The 12,020-nt window shown below is 40.5% G+C and overlaps 2 protein-coding genes across 3 annotated transcripts; one reads left to right on the forward strand and one right to left on the reverse strand.

Moving 5' to 3' along the window:
- Positions 1-2,486: 2,486 nt before the first annotated feature.
- Positions 2,487-3,444, forward strand: mrpl51 (mitochondrial ribosomal protein L51). The gene is made up of 4 exons (XM_059507292.1): positions 2,487-2,645; positions 2,780-2,875; positions 2,959-3,066; positions 3,248-3,444. Exons 2-4 carry the CDS (start codon positions 2,791-2,793, stop codon positions 3,442-3,444), a joined length of 390 nt encoding a protein of 129 aa, XP_059363275.1. The 5' UTR covers positions 2,487-2,645; positions 2,780-2,790.
- Positions 3,445-3,589: 145 nt separating this feature from the next.
- Positions 3,590-7,503, reverse strand: tfpt (TCF3 (E2A) fusion partner). 2 transcript variants are annotated; one of them, XM_059507289.1, is made up of 6 exons: positions 7,337-7,503; positions 6,944-7,168; positions 6,656-6,726; positions 4,798-4,867; positions 4,533-4,670; positions 3,590-3,723 (listed from the first exon to the last, which is right to left on the reverse strand). In XM_059507289.1, the coding sequence occupies exons 2-6, from the start codon at positions 7,166-7,168 to the stop codon at positions 3,652-3,654; spliced, it is 576 nt and encodes a 191-aa protein (XP_059363272.1). In that variant the 5' UTR covers positions 7,337-7,503; the 3' UTR covers positions 3,590-3,651. The 2 variants fall into 2 exon arrangements, with proteins under 2 accessions (XP_059363272.1, XP_059363273.1); XM_059507290.1 differs by having other exon boundaries at positions 6,944-7,195.
- Positions 7,504-12,020: the final 4,517 nt, after the last annotated feature.

Here is a 12,020-nt window from a genome sequence, read left to right on the forward strand (position 1 = left end):
AACACATGAAGAGGCCTCCAGTGCTTCTAGGGGGACGTTTTAACCCATATAAGGCCTGATCGTTACCAAACTCCTGTTTAACTATTCATTGGGACACAGGTGCCAAGTGTTGGTGTGTGTGTCTCTCAGGCCAAAGGAAGACATGCTAATATCCCAGATAAGAAAACGTGTATCGCTGACCAACGACTTCAGGCTGAACCAGCAACGGGATCAAGCTATTCCTTTCAAACCTCTTTGTTTTCCATCGGTTGAGAATTAAAATTATCATACAACTGCATGCAATTAAGTCTCAAACAAGTGGAGTACAGACCTTGATTTGTGTGCTGGAATGAGAGAGATCATCTGATACAGAGCTGTTATACACTGACAGAAGCACAGGACAGCTGGGAGTTCATGGGAAGAAGAATCTGGCTCTTATATTAGATGATTGCTGCTTGTGACTCACTAATCATTCTTCAGTAATCATGGACCAGCCTCTTCCACTGCCTCGACTGGACGTTGATGTGGACTTGGGCTTTGCTCTCTTTTTCTTGGCTGTGCTGTGTTTGTTTCTGCTGGTTACAATGGTTCGCTGTGCTCAGATGGTTCTGGATCCGTACAGCTCTATCTCTGTGTCCATGTATCAGGAGGAGCAAGAGCAAGAGGAGGGGTGAAGGTTCAAACCGGCACACCACTGGAGAACCACTGGACTGGAGAACCACTGGACTGAGGAACCACTGGACTGGAGAACCACTGGACTGAGGAACCACTGGACTGGAGAACCACTGGACTGAGGAACCACTGGACTGGAGAACCACTGGACTGGAGAACCACTGGGCTGAGGAACCACTGGACTGGAGAACCACTGGACTGGAGAACCACTGGGCTGAGGAACCACTGGGCTGAGGAACCACTGGACTGGAGAACCACTGGACTGGAGAACCACTGGGCTGAGGAACCACTGGGCTGAGGAACCACTGGACTGGGGAACCACTGGACTGAGGAACCACTGGACTGGAGAACCACTGGGCTGAGGAACCACTGGACTGGAAGTACTCCGAGAACACAAGCGGAAACACATCTACACTTCTCTAACCCTGACTGTGTGGAGTCTCTTGGATTCAGTGCAGCTCCTCTGGGATCTGAGGGTCATTATGAGATCTCATTAGCTGCAGGAATCAAGCACCAAAACGGCGTATCTGATGCAGCTGGGTGAGAGCTTCCTTCAGAGGAGAGTGACAGAGTCTCTCCGAATATTCTGGCTTCTAGTTTAGGTTCAGTGAGTCTTAACTGTATTAACTGTAATGCTGTGAAACTCAAAGCCACATGCATGGATCCTGTCACACCACACTTTTCCAGCTGATCACATGACTGATCAAAATGTGGTTAGCTCTATGCACCGGAAAACAATATTTATATTCTGAATATCTGAAATTCTTTGAATAAGTAACTTATTTATTTTTTAACTTACATTACATGTATTTGTTTAGCAAACAGTTCAAAGCGACTTACAAAAGAGATGTTAATTAGTTAATGTGCATGTATTCATTTATTCATGCATGGTTTTATTCCCAAAAAAAATTAATAAATAAAAATCTAAATAAATCTTTAATCAAAATAAAAATAGAGTCAATACAAATATGGTCAGTAGTTGACTGGACACATTGTTAGTTGTTAGTTCCTGCACGCTGTTTAGTATGTTTTCAAACCATATTTACATTGTAGAAATCATGTCATCAAACACATTTGTGTCCTCATAAACCATGTATTTAACCAGAACACACCCACACACAGTATAAACAACAGTATTATATGTTCTAATAATAGGCCCTAGGGTAACTAATTAGTGGACGATTGCACCATTGTAACTCATAATGTCAATGGCCTTGTCTGGCCACCCACTTAACATCAAGATTTGAATATATATTTGAATTGAAATGATTAAAAATAATGCAGAGCCCAACTATGTACCCCACAGCTGGGGGTCACTTCGTGTATTCTATGCCAAAACGGTCAATGTAGATAAAACACTATCAAAATCAAGAATTCACTTAAATCAATTTGTTCTATAAATCTGCCACAGAAAAAAATAACACTAGGCTGGTTACATGATCATAATTTAGAAGCATAGTTTACAGAACTTTTACAGCCATAAAGATCTTCTTAATTTAAAGAGAATTAAAGCTGAACTCAATCTAAAAATATATATTTCAAAGTATTTAGATTTTAGTAATACTTTCATAATGTTAATAATTTTGACCGTTAATGAAAAAAAAGACTTTTATGAGGAAAGTTATTCGAAAAATTATAAAATTATCATTAAAGATTAAAATGCCTTTGACAAGATTCTAACTATTTTTAATTTTAGCACGTATTTTTAACGTTTGCTGATATAAATGGAAAAATATAGAAAATCGAGACCCATCCAAACTCACTACTATCTGCGAAACAGGAAGACTTTTAGTTTGAAAAATAAAACGCATTCTTGAGGAGACGGTAGACTTTTATTCTGAAAAACGTTTAATGGCTGAAACAGTCGTGTGCACACATGATACCACACCGGTGTCGCTAGCTTTATCTTGAGTATTTTAACGAATATAACATCAGTAATTGATTTAACGGTCATTTAAAAGTATTTTCTCAGTTTCAACGCGGGTTTGCTGAAGGTAAAGTGTGTTTTTTTAAGCGCGGCTGGATCTAAAGTCTGTGCTCGCGACTGAAGGTCATGATTAAAGTGCTTCATGAACACGTTATAATGGATCTAACGTTAGCTGTGATTTCTGATCGCTGCTCTCTGAAGGTGACTGCAGCATGTTTGTGTTTGGAGGAGTGCTGGGGCGCGCGGTGACAACCTGTCAATCATCGGCTCTGCTGTGCGCTAGACTCTTCAGCACAGGTGACGCGCAGATCCTGGTCTCGCGCCGCTCTCAGTCACGTGTGCAGTGTGTGAGTGATTGTTGTCTGCTCTGTGTTACACAGGCTCGTGCACCAGAATACGAATGCACGCGATCCCCAAACTGAGAGAGGTGGATCGATGGACGGAGAAGAGAAGCATGTTTGGAGTCTACGACAACATCGGGATCCTGGGTGAGCACATAGAGAACTTAAATGCATCAAGATAATTTATTTACCCGTTAATTCAATGCTATTTATTAAATACTTTCATCTGTGCGTTTCTATAGAAAATGTTTTATTCCCCTCAATTTCTATATATCATTGTCTCATCATTATTGGTGTCTCATCTGACTGTGTCTGACTCTGACTGCAGGAGGTTTCAAAGCTCATCCGAAAGAGCTGATCGGAGGGCCGGTGTGGCTCCAAGGCTTCAGAGGAAACGAGCTCCAGCGGCTCATCAGGAAGAAGCGGATGGTGGGAGAGCGGATGATGGCCGAGGACAAGCACATCCTGGACAAGAGGATCAGCTTCTTGTACCGCCGCTTCAACAGATACGGCAAACACAGATAGACCGCATCCTTCATCTGTACGGATGGGGAGGTCACGTGGTGTCAAGAGTTCTGTTCATTTATCTGTAAAAGCATCTCTATGTCTTCATCATTACAAAAGATCTGGCTCAAATGCTGGAGGTACATTAAAAAAAAAAAAGTCATAATTCTCAACAGAAACGTCGTCGTCTTTGATGCATGCTGGGGTTCGAGGGTGTCCTGGTCTGGATCAGTGGGGGGGTGAGCTGGGGCTGAATCCTGTGAATTGACCCTCCGTCACCAGCGGATGCTCCGCCTCCATCTGACCAACCAAAACAACACACACCAGCCTCACTGTCACTGCTGCTTACAGATACACTTATGGATAATGCTGCATTTGTGCACTGATGATCCCTCGAATCACGAAGAGAGGTGTGATGTTTTCGAATAGAGTAACTGGAGATGTGAGGGATTCAGCAGTGCACACTTCAATGTGCATTAAGAAAACAAACATCATAATGTTCTCCATGGAAGGAGCTTTCTGAAATGAGGTTTCATCTCAGTGGAAAATTATATTAAATAGGTAATATCAATCTCTGACACACCACTTATTGGGGTCTGTAAGATTATTATTTTTCAGCAGAGACCTTAAAATGAACAAAAGTGATAGTAAAGACATTTATAATGCAAAAAATAAAAATCTATTTGAAAATAGCGCTGTTCTTATGAGCTTTCTATTCATCTGTGAATCCTGAAAAATAAAATGCATCACAGTTGTGCTGCACAATATTTTTGTGGAAACTGTGTTCAACATTAATAATAATCAGAAATGTTTCTTGAGCAGTAAATCATCATATTTTCATGATTTCTGAAGATCACGTGACACTGAAGACTGGAGGAATGATGCTGAAAATACAGCTGCGCATCACAGGAATAAATTACAGTTTAACACAGATTCACACAGAAAACAGCTGTTTTAAATTGAAATAATATTTCACCATTTGTACTATGTTAGATCAAAAAAATGCAGCAAAGACTTCTTTAACAAGCAATGTTGCAGATCCCAAACATCTGCCCTCAGTGTAGGAGCAGTGACATGTTCTGTGGGTTTCTGTTCTTTAAACCAGTTACCTGTGCAACTCTCTCTCTGTCCTTTGGGACCCGGTGTCTCTTTTTCTTTGATCCAGCCGCTGACTGATGAGGAAGCTTTGGAGAAGAGCTGTCTTCTTCAGCACCAGCAGCTGGATCTAAACCTGCCTTCCCCTCATCCTGCACGAACACATGAATTCTTCAGCCCCTGATACAGACTCTAGAGCTAGAACAGATTGATTACTAGCAAACTAACACTCAGGTCTGAACCAGTTGTGAACAGCTTTGTGTTAAACAGTTTTCTCACCTCCAGTGTGAAGGTGAGCTGTGCCGTCCTGTAATCATCTCCATACGAGTCCAGTGTCTTCATTAGAAACCTGACACACACGTACACTCAGCCATTAAACATCTTACTGTGTTAAGAGACTAATGTACCAAATGATAGGTTCACTTTTGGGATAGATAATCAAAAAATAAATCAAGAGATTAAAGAAATAGTTCAGCCAAAAATAAAAATTTCCTTAAATGTCCTCAACCTCAGGTCATCCAAACTCTTGTAGATGAGTGTTTTTTCATCAGGTTTGTAGAAATGTAGCACTGCATCAGTGTCTCATCAAAGGATGCTCTGCAGTGAATGGGTGCCGTCAGAATGAGAGTCACAACAGCTGATAAAAACATCACAATAATCCACAGCCCTCCAGTCCATCAACATCTGCTGAAGTTTCACTTCTGGGGAAAACCAGCTGGAGGTTGCTGACAAATTATCAAAAGAGATTGCAGAATGGTACATACGTCTTGTCTGACCTTAAACGTGGATAAAACGGTCTCAATGTTTTATTTCAAATAAACGTAAATCACAAGTAACTCAAGAAATTCAAGTAAATGGACAAACAATTAAAAATGTAAATGAAACAAAATATTTAGGTCTAATACTTGATTTCGAACCTTGGTTTTAAAAGTCACATAAAAAATCTTAGTAATAAATTGAAATTTAATTTGATGAACTATAAACATATTAGAAATTCATTAACTACGGAAGCCTCAAATATATACCTCAACACTATGATTGTTCCACATCTACTGTATTGCATGTTTAGTTGGTCTCAGGCGTGTAAAACATCGTTAAAATTACTTGAATCATTATATAAAAGGGCCATAAAAATCCATGATAAAAAGTCTCGCCAGTACCATCACTGTAAAGTACAAAGTAAATATAACATTTTGCGTTTTGAAAACCTTATTAAATATAATCAAATTTCTGCTTTATTTAAAATTATCCATAACATTGCTGCTCCCCCTTTGAGAAAATTTGTCACATTAAATTCAGAGAGAATTTCTAGAGCCACACGGTCGACAGTCAGAGGAGAGTGCAGCGTTCCAAAACGTAGAACCACATATATTCTTCCAAACGAAATTATCTCATGCACAAACTATAGTACATTTACACGCCTGACCAAACAGTGGTTATTATTAAAGAAAACCTGTACGCACTGAATTGACTGTGATATGAACGATGTGAATTCTGAGTGAGTGAGTGATAGATTCCTGAAGTGGAGTGTGTTTTTATGATGTGAGTGAAGTAATGATTTTATGTATTATTCTGTATATATTTTATTAACTTTTGTACGTAGGGCCTATAACATCTACCTGTCCAGGGACTGCGGGTGGAAATTAGCATGTTTTGCTATAACCTGGCACATGACATCTCTTCTTTTTTAGACTAATCTTTTTTTTGTGCATTGTCCCTGATCAAATAAAATAAATTCAATTCAAAAAACAAATCCATCAAGACATTTTTAACTAAAATACGAGTCCAGAATAACAAAAGAAAAAGAAAAAAAAAAGTCTTAATGGAATTGTTTCTTACAAACACTTCTTTTGTCTCAACACATTTACTGATGGACTGGAGTGCTGTGGATTATTGTGGATTATTGTGATGTTTTTATCAGCTGTTTGGACTTTCATTCTGACGGCACCCATTCACTGCAGAGCATTCATTGATGAGACACTGATGCAATGCTACATTTCTCCAAACCTGATGAAGAAACAAACTCATCCTGATCTTGGATGACCTGTGGGTGAACACGTTTCTAGCAATTTTTCATTTTGGGATGAACCCTTTAGTTCAGTTTATGCTTTTATTAATATATTGTATGTGCACGCACCTCCTCTCTTTCCTCAGTCGGCGTGCCAGTCTCTGCACCTGGTGAAGGCGTCCCACGATCTTCTCAATCACCTGAGAACACATTCATGTGACATTCGGTCAAGAAACTTTCACAAATGTCCATCACCTTTATGTGTTAAAACAGTGTCTTATTTATTCCCCAGGGAACACAACGGGTGACTCGTTTGTGATTTTTCCACTTTAGATTCACAAACTGAGCTAAAGAACTGGACGAAAGTGACAGTGAGTTCATTTTTGGGTGGAACCGCTCCTCTGTAAATCTGTTCACCTGCTCAATCTCCTTGCACCTCCTGCTGAGAGCGTGATACTTCTTTTTGTCCATCTCCCTCGTCTCATCGTCCTGGTCCTGTGCGGGGCCCGGCGGGGCTCCATCGTCCCCCAGGAGCTCAGTGCCGCTGGGGCCCAGCTCCACGCCCCCCGGCTCCAGATCTGCTTCCAGGATGTGTCCCCCGAAAAGAGGAGGAAGAGCCAGCCCCGAGAAGTCCTCCATCATCTGGAGCACACACACACAACTCACATCCTAGTAAAGTTCATACAACAGCATATCAGATCACAGATAAAGATGTTAAATCATATTACTGATAACTAAACTAAGCATGCTTTCTATCAACTTACATATCAGTATGCTGATATTATTTCATGATTTGAGCTCTGTACTCACCTCTAGTTAGTAATACTCTAAGAGCCACACATGGTTCAGTCCGTTTATTATTGATCCGACAGGAATGTTTTTCTACTCCTCTTCAGTTCCGTCTACGCATAATTGAATCGATGCATCTAACAAAAGCGAGTACTTGTCTATTTCATGTAACAAAATAAAAAACATCTACATCTCTTCTTCTTCTTCTTCAGTGAATTTTATTGGCAGTTTGCAATCTTTGTGCATTACCGCCATCTACTGGATTGAGGTGTGATCACATTGGGAAGTCATAAATGATTATATTAAAAAAAAAAAGAGAGAGATCAGAGCCCAAGCTTCAGCTAGCGCTGCGTGTTCAGCTCCTTCAACTTCAGCTCAAACCTCCAGAAAAAAAAAAAGAAAATATTGGGCTAAAGTCTTCTTGCTAATTGTGTTTCTTTTATAAACCCTATCACTGCTTTGGTTGTAGACTGTGTTCCAGGTAGACTCAACAGGTTGCTCAAAGTAACAGAGTTCTTTGTTATCTTCTTAAATATTTCTCTTTTTTCAGAGTACTGCCTACATGTCAGAAGTACATGCTTCACGGTTTCTGTTTCTGTACAATATGGACACATTCCTGTCTCATGTTTCCCTACTGTGTGTAAGCCGCTGTTCAGTCCTGTATGTCCTAACCTTAACCTGGTGAACCAGGTTTCCTCCTGTCGTGAAAGTGAGCTGATCATTTTAACGGTTACATTCTGTTGAATACTACAACCCGAATTCCGGAAAAGTTGGGACGTTTTTTAAATTTTAATAAAATGAAAACTAAAAGACTTTCAAATCACATGAGCCAATATTTTATTCACAATAGAACATAGATAACATAGCAAATGTTTAAACTGAGAAAGTTTACAATTTTATGCACAAAATGAGCTCATTTCAATTTTGATTTCTGCTACAGGTCTCAAAATAGTTGGGACGGGGCATGTTTACCATGGTGTAGCATCTCCTTTTCTTTTCAAAACAGTTTGAAGACGTCTGGGCATTGAGGCTATGAGTTGCTGGAGTTTTGCTGTTGGAATTTGGTCCCATTCTTGCCTTATATAGATTTCCAGCTGCTGAAGAGTTCGTGGTCGTCTTTGACATATTTTTCGTTTAATGATGCGCCAAATGTTCTCTATAGGTGAAAGATCTGGACTGCAGGCAGGCCAGGTTAGCACCCGGACTCTTCTACGACGAAGCCATGCTGTTGTTATAGCTGCAGTATGTGGCTTTGCATTGTCCTGCTGAAATAAACAAGGCCTTCCCTGAAATAGACGTTGTTTGGAGGGAAGCATATGTTGCTCTAAAACCTTTATATACCTTTCAGCATTCACAGAGCCTTCCAAAACATGCAAGCTGCCCATACCGTATGCACTTATGCACCCCCATACCATCAGAGATGCTGGCTTTTGAACTGAACGCTGATAACATGCTGGAAGGTCTCCCTCCTCTTTAGCCCGGAGGACACGGCGTCCGTGATTTCCAACAAGAATGTCAAATTTGGACTCGTCTGACCATAAAACACTATTCCACTTTGAAATAGTCCATTTTAAATGAGCCTTGGCCCACAGGACACGACGGCGCTTCTGGACCATGTTCACATATGGCTTCCTTTTTGCATGATAGAGCTTTAGTTGGCATCTGCTGATGGCACGGCGGATTGTGTTTACCGACAGTGGTTTCTGGAAGTATTCCTGGGCCCATTTAGTAATGTCATTGACACAATCATGCCGATGAGTGATGCAGTGTCGTCTGAGAGCCCGAAGACCACGGGCATCCAATAAAGGTCTCCGGCCTTGTCCCTTACGCACAGAGATTTCTCCAGTTTCTCTGAATCTTTTGATGATGTTATGCACTGTAGATGATGAGATTTGCAAAGCCTTTGCAATTTGACGTTGAGGAACATTGTTTTTAAAGTTTTCCACAATTTTTTTACGCAGTCTTTCACAGATTGGAGAGCCTCTGCCCATCTTTACTTCTGAGAGACTCTGCTTCTCTAAGACAAAGCTTTTATAGCTAATCATGTTACAGACCTGATATCAATTAACTTAATTAATCACTAGATGTTCTCCCAGCTGAATCTTTTCAAAACTGCTTGCTTTTTTAGCTATTTGTTGCCCCCGTGCCAACTTTTTTGAGACCTGAAGCAGGCATTACATTTTAAATTAGCTAATTAAGTGGATAAAAGTGTAAAATTTCTCAGTTTAAACATTTGCTACGTTATCTATGTTCTATTGTGAATAAAATATTGGCTCATGTGATTTGAAATTCCTTTAGTTTTCATTTTATTAAAATTTAAAAAACGTCCCAACTTTTCCGGAATTCGGGTTGTATATAAATGCCTACCTTTTTCCCCCTTATCCCATTTATCTTGCCAGAGTTTATGAATACCATCTTTAATTATTGTTTTCAATTCTGATTTGCTAAGTGGAACCTGTACTTCTACTTGTTCTGCTTTAAGTGCTTCTTTTGCCAACTTGTCTGCCCTCTCATTGCACTCAATACCTGTGTGCGCTGGAACCCAAGTGAACTGTAATATTAGCTTCTGTTGAGTTATCCTGAAAATTATCTGATGAACTTCATCTAAAAGATCCTGTCTGCATGCAGATTTCCCAGTCACAGATTTATATGGCTTCACTTCTTCTACCCACTGTAGTGCTATTATGATGGCCATCATCTCTGCAGAGAAGATTGAGAGGTGGTTTGAGGTTCTTTTTTGTATTATAACTTTATATTTAGGAATGTATACCGCCACACCTGTTTTACCTGCTGGTTCTTTGGATGCATCTGTAAATATTTGTACTGTGTCATCATACATTACTTCTATGTATTGCTGTACACTTTGATACAATCCCGTCTTGATTATATTTTTAGCTTCTAAATTAACTTCAGGATAGCAGAAAAACCAAGGTGGAATTGTGCTCAATTTAACAATTTTGCTGCAAGGTATAGTACTGATTCCCATGTCAGCTGCCTCTTTATTGCTGTTCCATCCAAAACTACTGTTCACAATGCGACCATATTCCCAGCCTTCTTCTAACACCGGTTTTGTAGGATGTGTATTTTCATGCCCTTGTAAGTTTACCCAATATGCAAAAGTGACAGTGAAAGTGACGTGACATTCAGCCAAGTATGGTGAACCATACTCAGAATTTGTGCTCTGCATTTAACCCATCCGAAGTGCACACACACAGAGCAGTGAACACACACACACACACTGTGAGCACACACCCGGAGCAGTGGGCAGCCATTTATGCTGCGGCGCCCGGGGAGCAGTTGGGGGTTAGGTGCCTCAAGGGCACCTAAGTCATGTTATTGAAGGTGGAGAGAGAACTGTACATGCCGGCCCGGGACTCGAACTCACAACCTTTCGTTTGGGAGTCCGACTCTCTAACCATTAGGCCACGACTCCCTCCCCTATAAATATATGGTAAATGGACTGCATTTATATAGCGCTTTCAACAGACCACATGGCCATCCAAAGCGCTTTACAATTTGCCTCACATTCACCCATTCACACACACTCAATCACACACCGACTGCGGTGTCAGCCATTCAAGGCGCCATCCAGCTCGTCGGGAGCAGCTGGGGTTAGGTGTCTTGCTCAAGGACACCTCGACACTTGATCAGGTGGAGCCGGGGATCGAACCACCAACGTTCCGGTTTGTAGACAACCTACATGAACCACTGAGCCACTGCCGCCCCTAAAGAAAGTTTTAACCTCCTAAGATTTAAAGGCATCTCCCCTACTTCTACTTGCAGTGCTGGGATAGGTGATGTTCGGAAGGCTCCACTACACAGCCGGAGAGCTTTGGCCTGCACCCTGTCCAGTTCAGCTAATGTAGTTTTTGCTGCTGTTTTGTATACTGTACTTCCATAGTCAAACACTGATCGGATTAATGCAATATAAATTCTTTTCAAAGAAGAGCCTGACGCCCCCCAGTTATACCCTGAAAGACACTTTAAAATATTGATTGCTTTCTTACATTTGTCTACCATTTTCTGAACATGATTTTTAAAAGTAAGTTTACTATCAAACCACACACCAAGATATCTTAATTCATTAACCTGTTTGAGAGATTGTCCATATATCGTAAGATCTATTGTGGGTTTTACACTTTTCTTAGAAAAACAGATGAATTGCGTTTTTTCCACTGACAGGTGGAACCCCCAGTCAAATGACCATTTTCCAACCTGACTAATTGCCGTTTGCATCCTTTGCTGTAAATTGTCAATATTACGGCCCCTTACCCACAATGCTCCATCATCTGCATATAATGCCCTGTTTATTCTTTGGTTCACTCCATCAAACACATCATTAATCATTATATTAAACAGAATTGGACTGCATACACTACCTTGTGGGGTGCCATTTTCTATTGTGTATGTGCTTGATGACTCAGACCCTATCCTGACCTCTATGGTTCTATCCTTTAAAAAATCTTTGATCCAGTTGAACATTTTACCTCCCATTTCCATTTTTTTCAACTTAATTAAAAGTCCTTCTTTCCACAGCATATCATAAGCCTTCTCTATATCAAAAAAGGTTGCCAAAACAGATTCTTTGTTAACTTGTGCTTTACGTATCTCATTCTCCAGGCAGACTACAGGATCCATAGTTGTTCTTCGATTCCAAATCCACTCTGATATGGTGTGATCAGCCCTCTGCTTTCTAATTTGTACA

The sequence above is a fragment of the Carassius carassius genome, chromosome 24 (genome assembly GCF_963082965.1).
Source record: "Carassius carassius chromosome 24, fCarCar2.1, whole genome shotgun sequence".
Lineage (NCBI taxonomy): Eukaryota > Metazoa > Chordata > Actinopteri > Cypriniformes > Cyprinidae > Carassius > Carassius carassius.